We start from the raw sequence: 26,892 nt of genomic DNA on the forward strand, positions 1-26,892 counted from the left end.
CCTTTTTGAAATTTATTATTGGCCTAAGCGATATGTGACAGTTGTTATTTTGCGACTATCTGAAATGGACCGCCTTCCTTTGAAATTCCCTATCATCCCCTGGGTTATTTACCCTATTTGTCATAGCGCCCCCTTGAGATCGGCACCTCGTATTTTTCTTGGTAAACAAGTTATTGCTCTTGGAGAAATGTATGATTCACCTTACGACCAGGGTTTTAATTCATTCAAAGCGTCCGTTATCATGTTTAATGTGCCCAGCGTAAACTTAGATTAATATACCGTAATCAACTACTAAACATAGTAATTGAACAAACAATATATCAGTCATTTAATCCTTAAAAAGTATGTACTTTAAATGAGTAATTGAATACAGATTAAGTGCATGCTCTTCAAAACGCAGCAAGTTGGAAAAGTTTACTACAGATCTAGATACAGTTCATGACAAATTTTCCCTTTCCGTTAAATATGATATGAACTCATGAACAAAAATGCCGTAATTTTGTGTAATTTTTTATACACAATTTCAGAGTTGAAATATTTCAGAAACTTATACTTGTCTATTTTTCGACGTTTGATAATATTTTGCTTTATTGTAGTGACTGCTGTTTTGTAATCAATTGTTAAACCATTTTACTTGTAAATTCTTCATAAATGGATAATATTTTTATCATTTTAATTGAAATTTCATCATTAAGTATTTGTTTTCATGAAACGATTAAGGAGGTTAAATGGTCAGCAAATCACCCATAAGATTTTCCCTAAAGAAGATGGGGAAATAAGATAGTGGAAATGCCCATTAAGTTTACAATACAATTTCAAACTTATTTAATTTTTTCTTAATTAAATCTGTTTGATAATGTTAGAATACAAGTATGTAAAAGCACAATTTCTAGCTATATTAAGTTAGATTTTAACGACAAGAAAAATTATTGTGTTAGTTTTGACGGTATCGAACTCACAACCTAAATAACCTAGTTACCCAATGTCTGATGCTCTAACTTCTCAAGCCATCTTAGTCACGACAAAGCGCAATGTTTTAAGTGCTATATGAGACTTTGGCCACGAATTTACGGACTTTGTATTATTTTTTAAGAGGTTCGCAAATGTTGGGATACAAAATAAATATCTTTAAAACACAGGAGTCTGTTTTCGACGTATTTGTTGATTGAAATCGGTTTGTTTTCCATAAGACCTTATTTAGACTACATGTATGATAACAATATGGCGCATAGACCCACTAAACAAAAGAAAAAGCATTTAAGTTCTATAAAATGACAGTGCTTGGAGGGTTTTTTTAACGCACATCCCACTTTAAATCAACATATTCTAAGTATTGCTTTTTAGTGATTTTTTAAGAAAATATCAAATTTGATAATTTTGATTCCGTCTTTATATTAGGCATTGTACGCGCCTTATAAACCAAATTACTTTTTGATATGATATCCAAATTACTTTTGGATATGATATTTTTGGCCATGAACTATTGTCTTGTAAAGGAAAATAAAAATAAAAAAAATAGCTCTAAAATTTAAGAATATTTACCGCTATGTTCATACTGAGCTCTTCATCTTAAGAAAAAAAAACCGGGTTAATATAGCCTAAAAATGGCAACGACCATCCAACCGTCTTAATGGCAATATTACTTAAATACCGGGATGCAGCAAATGATTTAATTTTTTATCTTGCATTTTTCATCTTTTGAATAGAAGTCCCATTTCAAATAATTTCTACCTTCACATACAGAACAACTTTTATAAGTTTTTACGATCAATTTTTCAGACTGTTTTAATATCATTAAGAAAAAGAGCTATGTATAAACCTATTAAAAAATGATCAAATTTTTAAAAAGCTTATACATTAGAATTCTTCTTTACTCAAATTATGTTAGTTAACGGCAAAAAATGTCATGTCCATATGTCAAGTCAGATCTGATAGTTAATTTTTTGACACCCCCCCCCCCCCCTTAAAAGCGTTTTTCCCATTGATGTACATACACAGACTAAATAACAAAAATATCTTTAGGAGAAGATGAGTATTTTTTCTTACTTTATTTCTCTTATTTTAATTCTCAAGATTCAATTTATATCAGAAAAAAAAATAAATTCAACAGTGATTTGCTGGCTATAATGCTTTATTGTAAATTACAGACAATGATGTCATGGGAAATCAATGGTTTCTATTCACGAGACTTGTATGACAGAGACAAGAAAAATATCTTTAGGAGAAGATGAGTATTTTTTCTTACTTTATTTCTCTTATTTTAATTCTCAAGATTCAATTTATATCAGAAAAAAAAATAAATTCAACAGTGATTTGCTGGCTATAATGCTTTATTGTAAATTACAGACAATGATGTCATGGGAAATCAATGGTTTCTATTCACGAGACTTGTATGACAGAGACAAGCCCCCCCCGAAAAAAGAGAAAATATTAGGACCCCTTAGAACACTCACAAATCATGACAATATGATGACGCGTATTGAATTTTGTACTGCGTAGATCTGACTGCACAGCAAGCAGCAGACGTAATCACTTGTAACATACAGCTGTCTTAAAAATCCTGGATCCACCTCCCCGGATTGCTTATCAGGAACGTGTTCCTTGGACTGTTACCTGCACAAATAATCAGCACACTTCCTTGGAACAGGACACACGGTGTTTGTAAGTAACAAACTGCCCACCTATAGCTTTGTATTCCTTTTTAAAGTGTCTGTAACAATGAAAATGTGTGTCAATGTTATGAGTGCACGATTTATTGACAGTTGGCCTTGTATGTTTTTCTTGAGCAGCAAAAATACATGGAAGGGGTTCTCTTGGGGGAAAAGTTTGTTCGGAAGTCTAAGTTGTCCACAGTTGGCACGCGTGCGTTTACCCCTCTACACATGAACATGTGTCAGTGTAAATGTACGAATTGTAAAAATAATTTCTGCACGTTCCCTACATTCATTATCAGATTATCTCCTAATAGAATGTCCACTGATGTTTATAGTAATGTGTACACACACATGTACAAATCACGAAGTACACATGTATAAACAGCTGATTTTGAAAGTTCAATGACTGGCCTGCTATGTTATGGGGTTTTTTATGTAACGCTGTACACTGTTCACTTTGTACACGTATATTTGCATAGTTGTGTGGGCGAGTATGATGCATTTTTAAAACATCAGCTAAAGGAAGACAGATTTTAACATTAACAGACGCATTTGGTCCATGACGCGCAAGTCCTTATCTGCAAACCGAAATAACACTGGGCACATTTAAGAACTTTTGTTTTTAAAGTTCAAGTTTTCCCCCATTAAATTCAAAAATGCAATTATTTAAAAACAAAACTAATATAGAACGCATATTCAATGATAAGTACACATGTCATGATAAAAATGGCGAAGAACGTTGAATCAAAAGGTTTGTTTACATTGTGAAATATAGGGCATACAGCTATTGATTTTTGAGCTATTTGTGCACATTGTATATTTTCAAAGTCTTAAATTTGATATAACAAATGTTATTTAATCTCACGTATATAACCAAGGTAAACAAGAACAATGCAGGAGTTAAAATTACATTTGTCATATCAAATTTAAGACTTTGAAAATATACTGCCGGTAGTAAGTGGTACCAGTTTCCAATCGGTTCTAATGAGGAAACCGGACAAGGTGCTAATTTGTACTTTTTAAAATACCTAAAAAATTCAAGTTTCTTTTATATCTGTCAATTGACGCTTCTACAAAATTCCCAAGATGACACACTTACACAAATTACAAATGCATTTCCACACATTAATCAGTACATTTAAATGTAAGCAACAACACTTTTGTACATGCATAATGTACTATAGTATATAAACTATATATTAAGAGGGTTATTATATATAAATGGTACGTGCGAAATACTGTAGTAAGACAAGTGGAGCGATACTTGAACATGACTAAGCTTACAGTGTATCACATGAACTATGCTTTCTTATTCAGAAAATTCACTCAAAAGAGCAATCAACCCTATTCAGCGGTCAACAGTATTACTTAATCATTCATTTGCTACAAATATAAGCTGAATGGATGCGATAAGTAACATATACAAGTAACTTCAACAATTGTACTTTTTAAGATGAAGCATTTTTTAAAAGCTTAATATTGTACATGTACATGAATCACGTGCATTTTTCGTCTATATATTTTTTTATTTCCGTATGATTTATAATCGACCCCACCCACTTCAATCTGAAGTGATATTGATTACATTCACTCAGATTTTTAGGTATATAAAAATAAACGTAGAACAGTTTTATTAAAACAGATGCTTTTCTCTGATCTTTTGATAATCAAACGATAAATCAATAAATATATGGTTCGCAAAGCACGCTGCAACACTTACAGTGCAGTAACTTTGTTGAAACTTCACTAACTGAACAATGTTTTAATATCATCTTTAGACTAGCAGAGGGATCAACATGCCGAGGATCCTGGGGATAGAGTTAGCTCCCCTCCACATACCGATGGAGCGGCGACTACAGACTCTGGCTGTGCAGCAATGGACGCTATCCTTCTTGTTCCTGGGCTTTGGATGTCTGATTCTGATGATTTACCTATTGTTCACGTCATTATATTGGATTCCCGTATGTTACCTGGTGTACTACCTATACGACAGGAAGACCTCGGCCCGAGGCGGCAGAAGATGGCAGTGGATCCGGGAATGGCCCGTTTGGAAATATTTTCAGCAATACTTTCCTATAACTTTGATTAAAACAGTGGAGTTAGACCCAAAGAAGAACTATATAATGGGGTTTCATCCCCATGGAATTCTTAGTGTCAGTGCTTTCTGCCATTTTGCGACGGAAGGGTCGGGATGGAGTAAAATATTTCCAGGAATAACGCCGTATTTACTGGTACTTCCGGGCCATTTCCAGTTTCCGGTTTACAGAGATTACTTCATGGCTGGTGGTAAGTTCACTTATGATGGGCTTCAGCACATGGTTCCCAAAGGGCATATTTCCTGGTGAAGCTCAACATATGATAAACTTGCTTGTATATGATATGAAGATGGCATTGAGAAAGATTTCAACTTACTTCAACAATTATCAAAGTCAATGCCAAGAAAGTGTAGTTACTAAAACTGTGAAATGAATAAAACCAGCATTTTGTTTTATGCTGTACATATACTTCCAAACTATTTTAGGAGCAGTGGAAGCGTCATCAGAGAGCATGAAATTTCTTCTAACGAAGCACGGAACCGGAAATGCACTCGGTCTCGTGGTGGGCGGGGCATTAGAAGCGTTGGAAGCTTTTCCCGGAAAATTTAATTTAAAGCTTGCTAAGAAAAAAGGTTTCATCAAAGTGGCACTCACAACGGGGTAACTTTTTGAAATTTTACTGTTGCTCTGAATTTTTTGTTGCCTAGATTTTAATGTCGTTGATATAGGCAATATACTTTTATTTGCTACTATGTACACTTGTGAAAATTCTGTTTTGATATTTTAACAGGGCATGTTTAGTTCCCATATTTTCTTTTGGTGAACACGAATTGTTCGTACAAGCGGAGAATCCCGAGGGGTCCCGATTGAGAAATATTCAAAACTGGCTAACGAAATACACCGGATTTTCTCCCCCTGTTTTTCACGGCAGAGGCATGTTCAACTATACGTTTGGTCTTGTTCCATATAGAATCCCAGTTTACACCGTGGGTAAGAAATGTTCTTGGATCTTTATCAAAATGTTAATTTAATGGTTGAAACATAATCATTGAAGCCTTGGTAAGGTAGAATCAATTCAATAAATAGTACATTTTGGTATGATATTAAATTAGTTGAATATGGAAGAAATATTTGTTGAATTAAAATTGACATATAACATACATGTACTTAATCAGACGAAAAAATGTTATCATATATCAACTACAGACACACGTTTCTTAAATAGGCTTTATTTACAGAAACAGTGTCTATGGTTTAGCATGTTGATGATAAATAAAAATGGTTTCACTTTTGGTAATCACAAAGAAGGAAGAAGAGGTTTAAAAAAAATCTCGATGCTAAGATATAGGATTGAAAGAGCAACATTTTCTTTCAGTTGGAGCTCCAATAGAGGTACAAAAGGACGACAACCCATCCCAAGAGAAGATCGACGAACTTCATAAAACTTACCTAAAGGAATTAGAAAAGCTGTTTGAGACACACAAGACCAAGTATGGTGTCGCCGAAGACAAACATATACATTTCATTGAATGATACGGCGGACATTGGCCTTGATGTTGCCATTATGTCCTAGGATATGTTCCGATTCCACTGCATACAGACCAGCATATATGCTCTTTGTGCTTTATAAGTGTATTGAGACGTTACGAATGCATAATATAAATGCATTTTTTTTCATACATTGCCTATTATAAATCAATCAAGCATAAACATTGTTTTAGTTTGAATTCAAGTACACATGCACTTTGTTTGCAGAGAGGTCGGCATCTTACAGTTTTAAATTTTCGGAATAAGGCCGTTTAAACGTATTTCTAGTATCCTATTACGCGTTTACACAAGGATAATAAAACATTCAAAATAATTTATTGAATTAAAGTACTGACAAAAAAGAACAAGTATGAATTATAAAAATGAAACGAAATAATATCATACTGGTAAATAAAAGAAAGTAAAAAGATAAGAAATGAGCGTACAATACAATCGTGCAATACATGTACAAAGTAAAATAAAATGTCATCTACATGTTTATTGTATATAAAAAATATATAACAATAACAATAAATACAGAGTTCGTAGAATATAAAAATAAAATATATATTAATATCTGAATTTAAGTCAGATACCGGTATGCCAACAATTTAAGTGAGAAATACTTTAAAAACTTTTCTCGATAATACAATATATACATTAACGATGAAGTTACTCATCTAGATAACTCTTTTGATATAATTATACAATATATGACCCAAACTATAATTTATCATTACCAAGCTTTACCCTTATACTTAACAGAGCTGCGTTTGACAGTCCCATCAGCATTAGCTTCATAATACTTCATGCATATAAATCCATGTCATATACAAAAAATGTGTTACAACTTCCAAATTGGTAAAACCTAGCTCTTGCAGTTTGGGTAAAATTAGTTAAGTTTTTAGTATATAGACAGATAAATTATTATAAAAATGCACACTTTATTAATTTTTGTCATTACTCAGCCCTATAAAGTCGCGCCGTATCAAGTTAAAACCAGGCATGGTTTGCTCATCAATGCAGTGATTTATTTAATAAGTTTATGGTTTCTATTAGTTTCGAAGAGAGTGAATGCGTTATAGTGTTACAGAATGATTAACCAAATTAAAACATCACATAATTATGAATAGGTATAATATATCACATATATAATCTTTTCACGTGACGTCACATCCGGGTTGATCGCCATTACATGATGGAACATCCCCAGCAGCATTGTTCTGGGTAGTCGGGGGCGTGGACCTTGCTCTCCAGTCCGTAGACAAAGTAGGTCAGATCCTTCTCTTTGTGGTCACAGAAACACTGTGTCACTGGAACCATGCGTATCACGTGACGCTGAAAACAAGAACGTCATTTTTGTGTAATGTCGAAAAAACATAAATAGTTAGAAAGAAGACCCTGACTTTTTTGTGTAATTTACCTGCATGTGAATCATACGCTGTGGAAACTGGTGACTGCTGAGAAGTCTATGGGAGGCCTCGTTAATTTCAGCCACTGGAAATCTAGCGACCGGCATCACCTTATAATCATTAAATCATTCAATCAATCACGAAATCAGTCATGGAATCAATTAATCAGTGATAAAATCAACAAATAAAGAAGCCAATCACTAAAAAACTAAAATTATAATACATGTAATATCTTATTTACCGTTTATTTATTAAATGTAATAATCAAAGTACTGCACATACTCGGAACTGGGTATCCTGAAACCCGAGTGACCCGGCGGCCTTGGAGACCAGTTGATTCGGGAGACCTGTCTTTTCAACAACGTGTTCACCAACGTTATTGCACCTGCAATTAAATGCAAATATATGTAAGTTTTTGGTGTAGTGCAAGGAAGTGTTATTTGCCACGCAGTGTGTTTCAATGCGAACATATATAAGGCCTAACAAAAATAGGTTTGTTTCCGCTTTCCCGACCGACCCTAACTTAAACCCGCCGACCCCAAAAAAAATTCCGAGTTTTTTCGTAAATTTCCGCTTTTATCCGTTTTTTTGTTAAAATTTCGTTTTTATCCGATTAAAACATTTATTGTGTCCTCTAAATTTTATTTATATATCATCATTATTTATATGTCATCAGTGTTGTGGTTTTTTTATGTTTGTTATTTACAAATGGCAGCACATGTCGTGCCAGTTGAGCTCGAGAAATGTTCCCACCAGGCGGGGAAAAAGTTAATCAGATCATTTTCCTCTGGGCTTTCATTTAGTCAAATATATGATGACATCCATGAAAAGTTTAATAGATAAATGGTTTAATATGCACAATTGAACAGATGGAGAGGGGAAAAAAGCCTACCTACCGACCCTATTTTTTTTTCAACCTGAAAGCGGAAACAAACCTATTTTTTTGTTAGGCCTAAGTTTTTTGGTATAGTGCAAGGAAGTGTTATTGGCCCTGCAATGTGTTTCAATACAAGCATATATAAGTTCTTGGTATAGTGCAAGGAATGGTTATTGGCCCTGCAATGTGTTTCAATGCAAGCATATATAAGTTCTTGGTATAGTGCAAGGAATGGTTATTGGCCCTGCAATGTGTTTCAATGCAAGCATATATAAGTTCTTGGTATAGTGCAAGGAATGGTTATTGGCCCTGCAATGTGTTTCAATGCGAATATAAGTTTTTGGTGTAGTGCATGGAAGTGTTATTTGCCACGCATTGTGTTTCATTGCGAACATATATAAGTTTTTTGGTATAGTGCAAGGAAGTGTTATTGGCCCTACATTGTGTTTCAATGCGAACATAATGTATCTAAATTCTTTATAGTGTGCAATGAAGTGTTTTGGTCTTGCAGTATGATTTCGTCCAGACAGGAAAACTTCAGAAACGTAAGGCTTTTTTTCATTTTAAAGAAATTTCTTACCAGACAATACTGAGTCGGATAAACCACCTCAAACGACAACATCCTTTGCAAGAAGTGCATTGAATCCGACCGTCTCCACCGCATCTTGCACACCTGAAACAGGAAGTTGTGACATACAACCATTTTGATCTTCTGAATTATGAAAGTTACAGAAATGCTTATGTGAAAGTAAAATCATGTTTTGCTTTTTGACCTCAAGTTATTTCATAGTTCTTCTATTTTATAACTCGATTTGGTGATAACATTTACTTTAAAAAAGCTATTCGTCTTAACTATCCCCTTTTATATATAATGCTTAGTACATTAACATCGAAACTATTAATAAAAGTACAGGTAGACAGCTGTATACATATAAAGGTAGTATTTCCGGTACCTCCTTTTACCGGTCCCGAAACAATGGGGGCAATTGGTGAGCTCATGTTTGCCGTTCTTGTACACTTGTTTCCGTCCTCTGCCTTGACAAGCGGAGCATCTTATCTGTTTAAACAGCGTTTTCATGGAAACTGAATTACATACATTATTAGGCTTTTGACAAAATTCTTTATCTAATTTGACGAAATTACAAATTTACTTGTGATCGTCCGTGACACGTCCCACATCTTAGGAATCCTTTAGCGTTACACCCGTGGCAGTCCTACAATCAAAATGAATCGTTAAACGAGTTGCTGTCGATAAGTCCACATACTAGTATACTTATACAATGACTGTACAGACAAGTCAACCGCAATCAAGCATGATAATGCAGTTTTTAATCTGTTTCTTCAAATCATTTTTTTTACAACTTTAATTATTTTAAAAACATTTACCTTAACGTAGGCAGTGTGGGGGACCTCGCGGAACTGTGTCTCGTTTTTGAATACCTCCCTGAACGGTACCGGGATATCCCATGGACCAGGGGCAGGCCCATTATGTGGGCCATCCACTGGTTGACCTAACCAAATTAAGATACATAAAGATGTTGTTACTTTTAAGAAACATGAAGGTAATTTTAGATCTGTACACATTATGTAAAACACATAAGTATACTTAATATAAAAATTAAAACTCCATACCCTGGAATGGATCAAAATCCCATTTGGTGCTTCTTTCTTCGGTAAATGTCTCCAGAACATACTACAAATATGATGCCATAATATGTTACCTTTAAGTACGAATACATTGTAAGAGAGAGAGAGAGAGAGAGAGAGAGAGAGAGAGAGAGAGAGAGAGAGAGAGAGAGAGAGAGAGAGAGAGAGAGAGAGAGAGAGAGAGAGAGGGGGGGGGGGAGAGAGAGAGAGAGAGAGAGAGAGAGAGAGAGAGCGCAGCAATTTGTCTATTTTGAATGCAATAATTATTCATTTAAATCATTTTTGTAATATCAGTTATATTCGTGGATGATTTCATATTCTTTACATTATTCATAACAATGAATCCATGAGTTTACATGCCTATAGCGCTTTAAAGTAAAACAACCCTGACAATTAACGACAATAGTTAGCATGAACTAAATGATATCTTGCACGATGTATTATTCCAAGTTGACGGTATTATATCTGATTTTTTCTGTTTTGAATTTTGCACAACTTATGAAGATATATATATCCACAAACTGACGTGATAGGACGTGGAAGACTGAAGCTCCTTGATGGTCATTTTTTCGGCAGCACCTTTCCCCCAGCAACATTGCTGACCCACGTGTTCCAATAGAGATTGTCTGGCGGTGTCCTCAGATATCACGGGAGCGCTGATCGAAAAAAAAGAAAAACAATTTACATAGAACATATTATTGCTAAATACAACTCAATACTCTCCTCGGTTTTAACTAGGGTACATATGACTTCAAATTATCAATCGTTATTCTCATTGTTAATTAATACAATGAAGCGCATTGAAGTGGTAAAAATTTACGTTTGAATGGAATGTTGTAAACTTTGTATCGAATGTCAATTGCTACATAAGTCACGCCCATTTCTTTTGAAACGAGGAAAATAGTATTCGTCACAATGTAAACCCAAATAAATTTGTTACTAAAAATATTCTTGACTCTTTATTTTGAACAACAATATCACTGTTTCTGAACATATATTTGAAAAGAAAAAAAGTGTGTTTATGTGTGTTTTTGTGTATAATGCACGTGTGTGAAATTCCTGCTTGTGCTGTTTAGAAGAGTAGCGGTTCCGAAAGCATTGTGACGAACACTGTTTTTCTCGTTTCAAAAGAAATGCGCTTCATTGTACCTCGTTTGAATGCAACTCGAAAAAAAAATAACCAACAATTTAGAACTAGTAATTTAGAAGTTGCAAATTAAAATTTTAAAATGATGCTCAGTATCTAAGATATATTTTATCAAATAAATAAAAAGAATTCGGGAGCATGAAGGAATCGAAGTACCTCATGAAATCCGGCTGTTTCTGATCTTGTGGAATGACGTAATTCACAGGGGGAGGCGGAAGTAATGCTGAAAAACAAGATGTCAGTCTTAAGCTAGTTCGAAAATAAAATTCCAAACAGATTTAGAAACTTCTTGTATGTAGTGAGGATTCTAAAAGAGAGTTTATTGTTACTCACACTTATCCAATCGGACATTGTCGTATCCAGGAACTGTAGCGAAATCGATGACTGGTTTGGCCTCAACTCCTTCTGCATTCAAATCTCCGCCGACAACTTGAAAGGAAATCAAACAAAACTTTTGTTTAGTTCGCTTTAAAGAATAATTTAATATGTTTCGGAAACACTGCAAAATCGCTTTGCGATGATACTTCCACAATAAAATCCAGCTTATCATTAAGTTATGTTTTGAATTGATCAGATACTAGTATTTGGCGTCCCTGGACGCAGCAGGAATCTTCTAAATATAGGAGTACCTTTGTGTTTTGTTTGCAATGTGCAATTTAATATAAATATGTCACGCACTTAACAAGGCTTTAGTGTATTCAATGTATACTAGTAACGACTACATTTTATATCATAAATGAACTGTCCAATTTCTTTAACCATGATACCATTTTAAATGCGTTATGAAATAAAAATACTCCGCTAGAGGAATGATCGACCTTTCGACGATTTTGCACCTTGAATTTTATATCAAAGTATAAGGACAGCGCATGTTTTTTAAAGATAAATGTAAAAGTAATTTTAAATTCATTCAAATCTCCTTGTAAATAGATGCTTCTCTGTATCAAAATATGCCACAAAAAGGAAATGGTTTATCGCAGATATTTTGTCAAAAATTACAATCTCAATGTTTTCATAGAGGGGAAAAAAATTAAGGTACAAAACGGCGGCTTCTTGTGAATTTGGTTCATTTCTCTTTTATCGTTATCTAGCGGTACACATTTTACTTATTTAATATGATTTTAAAATTGTTCAATATTCCTTCATTATACATTGAATACCTTGAAAATAACACAAAATTAATAAATTCTCACCTGGGTCATTTTCATCCACCTGACCCACGTCGTTTCCAGGACTACAACAACATAAAACAAATTATCAGCATCGTTAATGGCACTCTACAAAACATTCCAAATGCATTTTTAATATTTATGAAACATTCATTGAGTTTGCCTATGAAGTGTTCACAAGAAAAGCCTTATCCGGGTTTTTTCATGATGGGAATAAAGTATCTTGTTTGATTTCACGCACTAGAAATTAATTGTTCAACAAGACTGAAAAAGTTCTTTTGTAAAATTTAGTCCGAACCTCTTGAACGATAAAAAAACGTCCACGCTAGTTAACCCTGCCTTTTGACCAAGTCAGTATTGTGTGTCTTAACTAAGAAATTATAGTTTAACAAACGCCTGTATATATGTAAATTAGTTGTTTTAAAAGTGAAACGACTATAATAGAAATGTTTATATTATTTGCAGATTTTATTTTTAAGTCTGTCTTTATAACTCTAAAAGTAACCAATTTAGAGTTATTTTTTTATCATTGGGTATTAGCATTGTACTAATATCGTTGCCGCGATTGTTATCTGTGGTCAAAAATTTAAGTTCCTTGTTAACGCATTTAGCTGCACGTTGACAAAAAATAAACAAGAACTACTGTGGAATCATTAATTTTCGTGGGGGCCAATATTCGTGGATTGCCTAAATTTTACAGGTTCGGTGGGACGTAATTTCGTGTATTCGTCTAAAGCTATAAAAGAAATATGACATTTTTACCTTTATTTATTAATTCGTGGAGGATGTTAATTCGTGGATGCGAGGTACCCACGAATTCCACGAAAATTGAGCCACCACGAAATCTAATGATTCCACAGTAGTCAATACTGGATTGGTGAAGATTATGTTTAATCACACATTATTTTGCCTGCATTTCTTTACAAAGCCAGACAGTAAATGTACATTTGGATGTTCGCATTATGCAAAACATTTTTTACTATGATTTTCATTTTCAAAAGAGCTGAGAATCTATTTACCAGCGATTGATATCTGTGATACACCTCAATATTGACCAATCTGTACCGCATAAACGAAACAGAGTACCGACTTTATTCACCAGGTATCTTTAAAAATCCATTCTCGGTGTATATATTTTAAACATGTACTCTGCGATCAGTCTTATTGGGTATCAGTAAAAGGTCATGGATTTCGAAATGGTCAAATCCAAAGAATTTCAAAATGCCGGTAGATAGCAACATGAAAACAAAAGGAGCGTAGAGTTTGATACATTATTTTATTGTATCAATTCATAGATGCTGTGTAACTAAAATTTCGGTATATCAGAATAATGTATAGTTATGAATTATTGTATACCACGAATTCGTATGTGCAGTCGAGATTTGATAAACATTGAGTACATATAAAATTCGCTAAATAACGTCACACCATAAGGTGATGAATCTCCCAATCTGTGCCTTTCTTCCCAAAAGTAGTTTTTTAATATACAGTACTGGTGTTCAATGAATAGTGAGGAAAAATTCGACACTTTTTGGAACACAGTATTGGTTAAAGTTTGCAAATCGTATTAAAAAAACCTTGAAATAACCTAAACTTAGCCGACTTCGATAACGTGTTTGTGTTAAACTTTTAAAATATAGCCGTATGCTTTTTCGCGAACTTGTAAAAAAAATCTTCATTAATTTTTAAATTGGTTTTTGAAGAAAACTAACATGTACATGAAACTTTTCACCACAAGATATATTTGCTTAACTAATAAATGAAAAAGATATTTTGAGAAAATATACTTTTCCCAGGAACGCCAATGCAAACTTCAAAGAAGTTACAGTATACATATATATTCGAATTCTCAAGGTGAAATACTGTCGTTTATATTGTATATCTCAAAAATTGGTAGGAAACTATTAATATCGAAAATGGTTATTATTTTATTATCTGCTATTAGATCTATATAGATTATACTCATTGCAAGGCAAGTCATAGGGATTTCCTCAAATGCAGTATATTACATGTATTTCTGGTTCCATCAATTATTCAATTAACATGTATATTCATTTCTTAAGATCATCGTGCCGTCATAAATGAAGCCTTTTTGTGCAAAATCTACTGTCCTTATAATAGTTGATGCTTTGTATATATACACAACGTACTTTATAAACAAAATTCCAATCGAACAAGAGTTTATCTAAGTTTGCTTTAAAAACTTGAGCCTTGAGCCTATCTAATTTTCATAACAGGAGCTTGTGCAAACAATGAACAGAGTATTTGAAGCAGTTCCTCACTGGTTATTTATTTTTACAAGTCGTCCGAGTTTTATAAACTCAAAGTAGGCACTGAAGCACATTTACATCCTTACTGGTGTATATGAGCAAGGAAAAAAATCTATATTGTACCCGACATAGGCCAGGCATCATATTTGATCGATGTCATCTATTGATCATTTGCAAAAATAATGCAGGAAAGTGGATTGCAGTCAAGGGTGAAAATCAATACACATGAATAGTACCTGTAACTTAGTGGAAGTGTGGCGTGTACATGCTAACTTGTTTTCAGCTGGTCTTAAGGACAGGGTATTGAGAAACACGGCTTGTAGTCCAAGAGAAATGGGGATAAAAAGTGAGGGAGTGTTAAGGGGAGATTGATGAAAAATCATAATTTTACTTGTATGAACAAAATTGTATCGAAGATCGGTATTTGACAAAAGTGTTTTATTGTTTGGTTTGATGATCAACGGACTGCATTATTGAATTCGAAACATTAAATAGGTCAGATTGACAGCAATAAGGATGCTGGTCGTTAAGGAATACAACATCATGATTTCTTGCAGACCCGATTCGATTTTAAAACTGAAATACTTTTTAAAGGCACATGTATGCCTGAAAATATATGTCGAGTGGCTATGGTGCTCCTGACAATTGGACACGTTAAGAAAGATCGGGTCATACATGTATTCAATTCAATTGTGATTAAATTCATTTTTTAATTCACTCAGTTTATCCATTTAATCGGCGATTCTGTTAACGGGAAACAACTTTTCTTATTTCGCAATTCCGTCCGACATTTATATTGATTGGTGGTTTAAACAGTTCCAGAGAAACTCTGAACTGAATAATCCGAATATACGTGTATTAAAGATTTTAAGATCTTTATATAGACAATAATTACATAAAAAAAACCCCCAAAAATACCCATATTCAATTATCATATATGCGATTTGTCTACTCAGAAGATGTTTGACAAGAATGTACTTGGCACATAAGAAGATTGAAACAATCCATTTTCATCTCTATTGACGGATTGGAATCGGTATAGAATTAAAAGGAATTTGTTGCGATATCTAAAATCGCAAATCTAAATGATGGATATTTATGAATACAAAACAAATAGAATTTCTAATAAAAAAAAGTAATACATACACAACACTCGTCATGGTGAAATGGATATTGACACTAAAGGATTAGAAAGCTACTGTATGGTTAGCCGTGTACAAAATCCAATTGCTATGATTACAGGAATTTAAAGTCTGGGGTCTTTAGATGGTCAGTTAACCTCGGACAGGTTCAAGTGAGGGGCGGAGCTTAGTTATCGATGTGTGACTTGCCCAATCATGCGTGTACATGTGTATATGTGTACATGAGTTTCGCTTTTGCACACACTTAACAATAAGATTCAAACCAACAAGAGTGTTACACTTACTGTCTGGCATTCATTTCAGCTGATAGAACCTTTTTGTGCAGAACTACAGCTTCTCAGCTGTAACATCAATTTGTATCTTAAAAATCCGACAAATTTTTTTAAGGTAATCATAAAATCGTATTATATTAGTATTCCTACATTTTATGCAGTGTTAGAAGGTACTATTTTATCAGTGTGCAATTTTCATATCATTTGAATACACAATCGTATGCATTTAATATTTTCTCATGTTATGTTTATACTTATTTATGATAACATTTTTGCATAATTAGAATATGATGCAGTGTTGTGAATCATAAAATCGTAAAAAAAAATATTTCCGGAATTGTTGACCAATATTTTTTTCGATAATTTGAAATTTCGGAGAGGTGTTGCGTCTATTTTGTCAATTTGAAACAGTTCTACACAGCTCACGCAAGCTTGAGTAACGGGCATGTGTAAGGTCTGGTACATGTAAACTTGCATTAAGACGTCACCATTTTCTGGGCCTTTAAAGGCCAGTTTTATAGGTCGTGATTCAATTGAAACATTATATGTTGTTTTGTTTCGCATGATTCGGACTTGGCGATAGGATTAAATGACATTTGAGACACTGACGGACAATTTAAAGGGCAAACTAAAGAAAGTATATATACAAATGCTAATAATATTTATGTAATGGCTTTATGGGCTTCAATGAAAAGAAGTCTTAAAGTAAAGTTTTACATTCTTTTCCTACAAATATCATACAAAATAACCTATACTTATTATAGAGGCGAAAAAAGAAAGACACCCTACGAGGAAAATTGCAAACAAAGTTATTCGCGTAGATTTTTTTTACAAAAACAATTATGTAAATCATGTCAATACAATATCAAATAATTAAATAATGGGGATATCAGCTAACATAAATCAAATATACATGTACATGTATACGATATCAACACATGTAAAAAGTAGAGTTTGCATGAACATATATTTGGTTATTTAATTTTTGAACAGAGCAGGGTCTCTCAGGGCTTCCTACGTACCCTCAATGCCAACTTCAGAGTCTCTCACAGCTTCCTCATCAGTACTCTCAATGCCGACCTCAAGGTCATTTAGGGCTTCCCCATTATCCTCAATGAAGACCTCAGGGTCACTTAGAGCTTCCTCATTACCCTCAATGCCGAACTCAGGGTCACTCAAAGCTTCCTCAGAGCTCCCTCAGTGCCGATCAGTGTCTTTCAGAGATTCCTCAGAGCTTCCTCAGTACCCTCAATGCCGACCTCAGGGTCACTCAGAGCTTCCTCATTACCCTCAATGCCGACCTCAGGGTCACACAGAGCTTCATCAGTGCCGATCTCAGTGTCTTTCAGAGATTCCTCATAGCTTCCTCAGTACCCTCAATGCCGACCCAAGGTCTCTCGAGCATCCACAGTACATCGATGCTTTATGATTCGTTAGCATATTACAATCTTATATAATTATGCAACATATGACAATTTTCATCAAAATCATGAAAATATCATGTCCTATAAAATACAATTAATGGACTTCAATGTACATATAGATGAATATGTTGTTATATAGACCCGTGTCAAATGATATCTATCAAGGACCCACGAGAAGTCCATAATTGTTTAATATGATACGAGATGCTATTGTATCATGTGATATGATACAATATCGTATCAAAGAATATGATACCATATAAATATACCATACAATATGATATAATATGATATTGTATGGTATATCATGATGATAGGTCATTGTATCACATAAAAAGATAATGTTTCATTTAATATGATATCGTAACATATGATACCATATCATATTGTGTCATATCATATAGACAGTATAATGTCATATTGTATTGTTTTTTTTATCATTTCGCCGTTCCACACTCAATTATATGATTTTTTTAACCATATAATATTCTGTTTAATATGATAAATATCGTACCATTAACTTCTAAATTTTATTTAAATTTCAACTATTATACATATCTACGGAAGCTTATTGAGGCCTACGGAAGCTCATTGAGGCCAGCTTAGCAGAAAAAATCATTTCTTTCGCGTTTAAACGCAATAACTATTGCGTTTAATCGCAATCTTTTGCGTTTAAAACGCAAAACTTATTGCGATTTAACGCAAAAGATTGCGATTAAACGCAATAGTTATTGCGTTTAAACGCAAAAGAAATTATTTTTTCTGCTAAGCTGACCTCAATGAGCTTCCGTACATATCAATGGAACAACAATCTTATTACTCAGTATATGAATAACAAACGCATCCACCAAGCAAGATTTAATGAGATAGAAGCAGGTCTTTTATAATAGCATCCCAGATAATCGAGATCGGGATACTATCTGAGGATTGCCTAATGTTTCATAGCCACATAATGAATTTGGGTATATAGTTTTGAGTGAATAATAGGGTTTAAAATAACATTTAGGTACATCAAATATGTCAACAATTTTAATTTAGAAAAATTAACTGTAATAACTCTCTAATCGGTACATGCTATCTCTTTCACTTTGGGTACAATTAGTTTAGTTTTTAAGTAAGTGGACACGTATTCATTTTTTAAATTGCTCAGCCCTGTAAAGTCGCGCCGTGTTTTTATCAAACCTTATATTCTGATCGGCAATATCAAAACAATACATTGAATAAAATGTATTGATATTTTATTGTATATTCATGGTTTTATAAGTCTCGAAGACTGTCAACGAAAAATTGATAAAACAAAACAGGACATTATAAATGTACAGAACGATTAACCATAATAGAACATCATATAATTATGAATAGATATCATATTTTATATACAAAATCTTTTCATGTGACGTCACATCCGGATTGATCGCCATTACAAGATGGAGCATCCCAAGCAGCATTATTCCGGGTAATCGGGAACGTGAACCTTGCTCTCCAATCCGTAAACATACATGTAGTAGAACAGATATTTCTCTTTGTGCTCATATAAACACCGCGTCACTGGAACCATGCGTATCACGTGACGCTGTAAACGTGAACGTCATTTTAGAATTTGATGGTTAAAAAGACGACCATTGGCTTCATATTCGTTAGTTTTATCATAATCTGTGACATTTCTTTGAAATTTAAATCGATGTAAGAAATGTTAAATTAAACGGTAAAATATACTCTTTGTAAGTATTATTATGTCCTTTCTGTTAGTACTCTATCATGTCTATTATATATCATCGATGTGAAAAACATCTTTAGAGTTATACAAGGATGATGTACAAGTTAATACTAAATACATCATGACATAGAAAGCGTCATTTTACACGATGAGAGTATGTACGTATTAGAAAGAACTGTGTATATTACCTGCATGTGAATCACACGCTGGGGAAACAGGTGACGACTGAGGAGTCTTTGGGAGGCCTTGTTAATTTCCGCCTCTGGAAATTTAGTGACCGGTGTCACCTGATAATAAAAAACAAACAAATAATCAGTGCAATTAATTATTGTTTATATATAATTTTTTTCTGGAAAGGGCAATAACTCTTAGTAGTCGGTGAATTCATTTAATTTACATTCTGGAACATTGTGTTAATTGGTAAGCATGCGCTATCAACTCTTTCGCTTTCTTAATCAACTCTGCAAGAAGCATCGCAAATCTCAGCTAGGTTAGGCTAGGTCAGTTAGGATCTATCCACAGGGGCATCGTATCCGCCCTACACTCTATGACATACATAAATATATTTACATTTCACATATATTTTGCATGTAAAGCTACCGCAGATATAGCACCATAACACAGACAGGGTACTAATAGGTTAACTCACGAGTTTTAATTGTGACGTCACAAACGTTTAACGCTGCTAAATACGTCACATGCGAAAATCAAAGATCACGCTTGTGGCTGTTACTGTGGCTCTTCCATTAATTTGAACTTACCCATAGGATAATACAGTAATTTTGAGGTATAATTCGCATTTGCGTACAAGACAAGAGGGTAAAAAAATGTAAATATAAGCATTAAATCCTTATTTTTTGAAAGATATAGTCTCATAACTGCAACGGTGTGTGCAAACAAATTTTCATAACGTGCTAACGCGCGTTATTCAATTTGTATGCACACACCGTTGCAGTTATGAGACTATATCTTTCAAAAAATAAGGATTCAATACTTAAAAAAATAATATCTATACTACTATATTAAAATAATAGACTCGAATTTTTGGTCTTTAATACCGAGAAATCGAAAGAGTACTGTCTTTTGTTTTATATATTTTAAACATCATTGGTACTTGAAGATTACCAATTTGTTTTTATTTTTTCTCAGTTAAGCTTCGCTAATTAATAATCAACGAAAATCACCTAGATTTTTTGGATTTTACAATCTTGCGCTTGTGCAATACATTCACGCTAACGGGATCTTTAGTTTATGTTTCCACAATTGAATAAACTCAGAAATGATAATACAAATACGGGTAAATTTTCATTGGACTTTTGCTATATATATTCTGTTCATATTATATTAATGATTTCTTATGAGAGAAAGTATAAAATAACAAATATAAATTTCAACTAAGTACTTACTTTTGTCTTCGTGATGACAAAAAATATTTGATTACATGCAAAAAAGTTACATTTTATTGTTAGGAGAGTGAAGATAGAATATGTTTTATCGTTAAAATGAATATTGTCCTACAGACCCAGTTTTACAAAGAAAATACGTGTACGTTGGTAAAAAGGTGTTGAATTCTTCCATTCTATGGATTACAATGTTTGGTTGAAAGGTATTTGCAGTCTCAAAAAGGTTTGTTGTGATGAATTTGAATTTTATTTTCAAGGCAACTTCAATAACTTTCTCCAAAATCGTTCCGGAGTGATTCTGCAATTTTCTGCTACATTACGGATATAAGGGAGGCATTCTAACTGTGGTGAGGGCCTTTCCCGAGACAATGTTAGATTATTCAGACTAAGGAAAATGTAGTAAAATTAATAGCATTTATTGTAGGCTTATAGCTTTGTTATGTAAATGTCAATAATAAGGTGTGTCGATGTACCTATTTCGTTAATGTCCGATATGCAATGTCAACCCGTGTACGCACGGGTCGAAGTCTAGTATATTATATATTTATAATTTAGCATTGGGAACTTGCAGTTGGACATCTAAACTAAAAACCTTAAACTCCTGCTCCGCAAAGACAACTTGGTTCACATTATCATTTTAAAAAAACCCATTAAGAATAAAAAGGGTTATAGTGTTACTTTGTTTTGTTGGATGTTTTGCAGTTTTTCAATTGCACATTGCGCTTTAAATTTCATAAAAAGGTCTCGACAAGAACGCCAAATGATTTTATTGTTGTTGCTTTTTTGTTGTAATTCTAAGAAGGTCAGATTAATACAGTTCGGTAATATATAATGTGTATGTGTCAAAAAAGGCGGACAAAATGGTTGCTAAATAAACAATCAGTCCTGAAATCAAACAATCCATTTATAAAATCTACAATTTGATTCATAATACTATATTTACAGTTTATATATCAGAATTATTAATCAAAGTACTGTACATACTCAGAACTGAGTATCTTGAAATTCAATTGACTCGACAGCCTTAACCAGTTCATGCGGGAGACCTGTGTTCTCTATAAAGTGATCACTCACGTTATTGGCCATGTTATGTGTTTAAATCCAAACAGGTAAGTCTATAACGAAAAAAGCGTTATTGGGCCAGTAATGGTTTTCATGCAAACTTAAAACAAAGGAAAAACCTTATTTTAGTTTTTTTCAGTTTCAAAGAATATTTCATTGCTTACCAGAAGATACTAAGTCGGATTAACCATCTTAACTGACGGTGTCCCTCGCAAAGGTGGCATTAATCCGACGGTCGCCACCGCATGTCGCACACCTGAAAGTTTGACTCTCTGAATAATGAATAGTGCAGCGCACAATGACATGGAAACTAAACTAGTAATAACAAGTGAAAAGCTGTCAATGTGACAGCAAACCGGGTTTTCTTTAACCGGTATGTGAACTGTATCCATAATCCATGTCCACCCCTATCCAGTGAAATGGAGTACCCTATAGGCAATATTTTGCCAAAAAATGACCAAATTCAAAAGCTGGTATTTTTTTCATTAATTATCAGAAATCAAAATCCTAGCAATATGCACACCTCTGATATATGTACAATTAATCTACAAAAGAACAACTTCTTATCTTGAAAACTGTAGGAGGAGTTATCCGTACAATGAGGGTACCCTTTTGGCAGCCGCCCGCCTGCCATTTTCACTATTTTAATAACCGGATTTTTCCGTTGGAAAACCCGGTTAAAAATACACGTAGACAACTGTAAACATCAAAAGGGTAATATTTTCGGTACCTCTTTTTACCGGTTTCTGAACATTGAAGACACTTGGTGATCACATGTTTTATGTTCTGGTTCTCTCGTTCTTGTACACCGCCTTGACAAGCAGAGCATCTTATCTGTTTAAACAGAGAATTCATGGAAATTGAACTTCATGCATGATTGTGCAATTTTTAAAAAAGTTATCTAAATTGACATTTTCTATGAATGTATAGACGAAATCAAAAATTTACTTTTGACCGTTCGTGACACGCCGCACATCTGAGGTATCCTTTAGCGTCGCACCCATGGCAGTTCTACAATCAAGATTAATTTCTAAAAGAGTTTCTGTCGATTACTTTACATTACCTCATACTATACTTAAAAACTTATCAGACAACTGCAATCGTGACAATGGTTTTTTGTTTGTTTGTTTAGAATTGTTCAATTTAATTTCAACATCGATACCTTAACCGATAACCCGATACTTTAACCGATAACCGATTATCGATACCTTAACCGATAACCGATACCTTAACGTAAGCAGTGTGGGGAACTTCGTGGAACAGTGTCTCGTTTTTGAATACCTACCTGTACGTTATTGGAATATCCCAGGGACCAGGGGCAGGTCCATTATGTGGGCCATCTACTGGTTGACCTAATCAAAGTAAGATAAATAAATCAGATGTTGCAATTATGATGGTAATTATACATGAATACATATTATGTACACCACACTATGAAAAATAAAAAAACCATACCCTTAAATGGTTCGAAATGCCATTTAGTACTTCTTTCTTCGGTAAATGTCTCCAAAATATACTGTAATAAATTATGTTATTACATGGATATGTACAAAGTAAGAACAGAATGTAGGAGAGAGAGAGAGAGAGAGAGAGAGAGAGAGAGAGAGAGAGAGAGAGAGAGAGAGATATTAGGTATCAAACGTTTTACATCTATTATGACAATGAAAATGATATTATTATTATCACAAACTAACATGATAGGACGGGGACCACTTAAGCTCTTTGATGGTCATTTTTTGTGCAGCACCTTTGCCCCAGCAACTTTGCTGACCCACGTGTTCCAATAGAGCTTGTCTGGCGGTGTCCTCAGATATCACGGAAGCGCTGAATGATAAAGAAAAGAAATCCATCAAATGCTCAAAAATATGTTATAATAAAAGTAAATATGCATGCATGTATAATGAATATTTTTTTGCACTGGAGTCGATTTCATCGTTTTTTAACAATGCGTAACATGCATGGACCTAGAATTTTTTCTTTAGGGGGTCCCAGGGATATTTGAGTTTACCAAATGGAATACGGTGAGTTTGAGGGATATTAATGGTAATTTTTACTTCGTAAATTTAAGACATTGGAATTTTTTCCAGAGGATCCGGACACCCCCACAGAAATTGCTACTCTTATTGTTCGATAAACTTCTTCAAGAAAAAATTGAATTAACACTTAAGTCAAATAGAACTACCAATTTACAAATTAAGATAATTTACCGTGGTCCTCTGACAATGAACAGTCGTTTATTAAATTGGTAAAAAGGAATATGGAAGCATATAGGTATCGAAATACCTCATGAAATCCTGCTGTTCTTGGTTTTTCGGAGGAATGTAGTCCACAGGTGGAGGAGGAAGTAATGCTGTAAAACATGATGACCGGAAACTAGTTGGAAAATGAAATTTAAAAGTTTCTTAAAATAACTTTTATATGGGGAGGATTCATAAAAGAAAAGTCGATTGTTACTTACACTCATGCAGTCGTACATTTTCATATCCTGGAATAATGGCGAAATCGATTACTGTTTTTTTATCATCCATCTAGTTCAGGTCGTTTTTAGGGCTACACGAAGTAAAAGAAATTATCAGTATTGTTGATTCAATTCTACAGCATATTTCTGATACATTATTTAACATTTATATAATTATTAACTTCGCCCATGGCCTGTTAAAGTTGGCGAGAATAGCCATGGCCGGGTGTTGATGATGGGAATAAATTACTTTGTTTAATATCTATGCAATGTAAATAATTGATTAAGACTGAAAATATTTCTGATTTATAATTAAATTATTTTGTAAAAAAAAAAAAAAAGCCCAGGTTCCCTTGAACGAAAAGTCCACATAAATTTTATTACCTTAAAAATTTTCTTAAATGATGAATATTTTTATCAAAGTTATCATTTTGGTTTAAAATGTGTTTATGTTTGTTTATCTCTTATCTAGTTACTGTAAGACACAAATGCACGTTTTACATTACTGACTTGGCAGTGTTAACTTGCACTGATGTCAGGTAATTAATGTCGACTTTTCAGATCTTCATGTCGACTTGTCATGTCAGATAATAATGTCAGCTTGTCAGATCTTCATGTCGACTTGTCATATTAGATAATTATGTCAACTTGTCAGACTTTCATGTCGACTTTTCATGTCAGATAGTTATTGTCGACTTGTCAGATCTTCATGTCGACTTATCATGTTAGATAATTAATGTCGACTTGTCAGATTTTCATGTCGACTTGTCATGTCAGATAATTAATGTCGACTTGTCATTTCTGATAAGTAATGTCGACTTTTCTGATCTTCATGTCGACTTGTCATGTCAGATAATTAATGTCAACCTATATGATCTTTTCGCCAATTAGTCACTTATTCACATGTTTACAAATTCACCACGAAGAAATTGTGCCACTTAGTTTACATCATATTTTGACAAGTGGACATAAGGATCGGACAAGTCAACATAATCATCTTTCAAGTCGACATCGCTTTCTAGTAAGTCGTCATAATTATCTGACAAGTTGACAAAATAATCTGATAAGTGGGCATAATTTCTGTTAAGAAGACATAACATCTGACTATTCAACATCTTTGTCTTATGGTGTCAACAAAGAATAAGAAAATGGCCGCCAGTTTGAAGAAAATAATCATTAAAATTATTAAGTCAATTTTGTCACAAAATGATGTTGACTTGTCGTCTTAACAGAAAATTATGTCGACATGTGAAATGATTATGTCGACATGTCTGAACCCTATGTCGACTTGTCATATAAACTGTCGTCAACTGAATGGCACGAATTGTAGTGGACACGTTTTCGTGTTGAATTTTTAAAAACGTGAATAAGTGACAAGTCGATAAAACGATCTGACAAGTTGAAATCATTATCTGACAAGATTACATACATATCTGACAAGTCAACATTATCATCTGGCAAGTGGTGATAGAACTCTATCACCATACATGAAATACCAAATATTTATTATGATCATCTTTAATAGATTTGTCGAAATGTCAAATAACCATTATGCTAACTTGCCAAATATTTTAAAGACAAGTAAATGGCAGACAATAAGTGCCATGGACACGCTATAATAACCAAATATTAATTTTCTTTTTATTATGATAATTTTCTGACAAGCCTACATAATCACCTGACGAGTCTACAAAAAGATTTGACAAGTGGTGGCAGAACTTTGCCACTAAATGATTGGAATTGGTATAGAATGGACAGTTACTTGTTGCCAGATCAAAAATCGAAATGATGATTATTTATGAATACAAAACAAATATAAAACAATTAGGAAAGAGGTAATACATACGCAACACTCGTCATTGTGAAAGGCCTATTGAGACAAAATGGTAACAAAAGCTACTGTATTGTAAACTGTGTATGAAATCTAATTGCTATAAATACAGGAATTTAAAGGTCTGGGTAACAAATTGGTATAATTACAGGAATTTAAAAACCAGTCTGTAGATGGTCAGTAAACCTCAGATAAATTCAAATGAAGGGCGGAGCTTAGTTACACAGGTGAGAAACCCTACAGGGGAAAACGCTTGTCTAATCATGCATGTGCATTTATGTATACATGTGTTCCGTTTTTTGCACACATTTGACAATCCGATCCAAAACAATAAGTGTAAATTTTAATTCGAGTCCATCAACTTGAGTTACACGTTTCATTCAACAGGGTCTGGTACATGTAAACTAGAATTAAGTCCCCTTTTCTCGTTCGTTTACGGTTTTATAGGTCATGTTTTCATTTAAATACTACATAATATTTTGTTTTGCATGGTTCGGACTTGGCGATAGGATTTTTGATATTTTAAAGACACTATCAAAAATTTTTAATGACAAACTAAAGATAGCATATACTAGTATACAAATGCTAATATTTATACATGAGCTTTATACTTAATTAAATCTTTAATGTAAAGAAATATATGTATTAATAAAAAGGAATTTTTCATCCTTTTTCTGTCTCCTTCAAATCTTTTTTTTAATAGTGGTGAAAATATAGACTATAAAAGAGGAGCGCGCACAATGTTATTCGCGTAGATTTTAAAACAAATACAATAATGTCAATCATTTAAATACATCCTCTTATGATAAAATATTGAGAATAACAACTTTCATAAATCAAATAC

The 26,892-nt window shown here is 33.6% G+C and overlaps 2 protein-coding genes and 1 pseudogene across 2 annotated transcripts; 1 reads left to right on the forward strand and 2 right to left on the reverse strand.

The window, feature by feature from the left end:
• The first annotated feature begins 2,485 nt into the window (after nt 1-2,485).
• On the forward strand, nt 2,486-6,400 carry LOC128179958 (2-acylglycerol O-acyltransferase 2-A-like). The gene is made up of 5 exons (XM_052847667.1): nt 2,486-2,661; nt 4,433-4,940; nt 5,176-5,350; nt 5,481-5,680; nt 6,066-6,400. The coding sequence occupies exons 2-5, from the start codon at nt 4,451-4,453 to the stop codon at nt 6,221-6,223; spliced, it is 1,023 nt and encodes a 340-aa protein (XP_052703627.1). The 5' UTR covers nt 2,486-2,661; nt 4,433-4,450; the 3' UTR covers nt 6,224-6,400.
• Nucleotides 6,401-6,919: 519 nt separating this feature from the next.
• On the reverse strand, nt 6,920-15,991 carry LOC128179957 (protein SSUH2 homolog). The gene is made up of 13 exons (XM_052847666.1): nt 15,886-15,991; nt 12,494-12,534; nt 11,634-11,729; nt 11,457-11,523; nt 10,680-10,809; nt 10,139-10,199; nt 9,893-10,017; nt 9,658-9,720; nt 9,460-9,563; nt 9,087-9,179; nt 7,912-8,014; nt 7,641-7,739; nt 6,920-7,555 (listed from the first exon to the last, which is right to left on the reverse strand). The coding sequence occupies exons 1-13, from the start codon at nt 15,897-15,899 to the stop codon at nt 7,409-7,411; spliced, it is 1,143 nt and encodes a 380-aa protein (XP_052703626.1). The 5' UTR covers nt 15,900-15,991; the 3' UTR covers nt 6,920-7,408.
• A 3,006-nt stretch (nt 15,992-18,997) lies between these two features.
• LOC128179961 (protein SSUH2 homolog) lies at nt 18,998-24,303 on the reverse strand (annotated as a pseudogene).
• Nucleotides 24,304-26,892: the final 2,589 nt, after the last annotated feature.

The sequence above is a fragment of the Crassostrea angulata genome, chromosome 4 (assembly GCF_025612915.1).
Source record: "Crassostrea angulata isolate pt1a10 chromosome 4, ASM2561291v2, whole genome shotgun sequence".
NCBI lineage: Eukaryota > Metazoa > Mollusca > Bivalvia > Ostreida > Ostreidae > Magallana > Magallana angulata.

What these genes read in the sequence shown, in the direction of transcription:
- LOC128179958 (XM_052847667.1), top strand. Translation starts at nt 4,451, where the DNA reads ATGCCGAGGATCCTGGGGATAGAGTTAGCTCCCCTCCACATACCGATG. An exon ending in AAAGTGGCACTCACAACGGG is followed by an intron (nt 5,351 to 5,480) that starts GTAACTTTTTGA and finishes ATATTTTAACAG; the next exon opens with GGCATGTTTAGTTCCCATAT. An exon ending in AATCCCAGTTTACACCGTGG is followed by an intron (nt 5,681 to 6,065) that starts GTAAGAAATGTT and finishes ATTTTCTTTCAG; the next exon opens with TTGGAGCTCCAATAGAGGTA.
- LOC128179957 (XM_052847666.1), bottom strand. An exon ending in AAACAGCCGGATTTCATGAG is followed by an intron (nt 10,810 to 11,456) that starts GTACTTCGATTC and finishes TTTTTCGATCAG; the next exon opens with CGCTCCCGTGATATCTGAGG. An exon ending in AGTCTTCCACGTCCTATCAC is followed by an intron (nt 10,200 to 10,679) that starts GTCAGTTTGTGG and finishes TCATATTTGTAG; the next exon opens with TATGTTCTGGAGACATTTAC.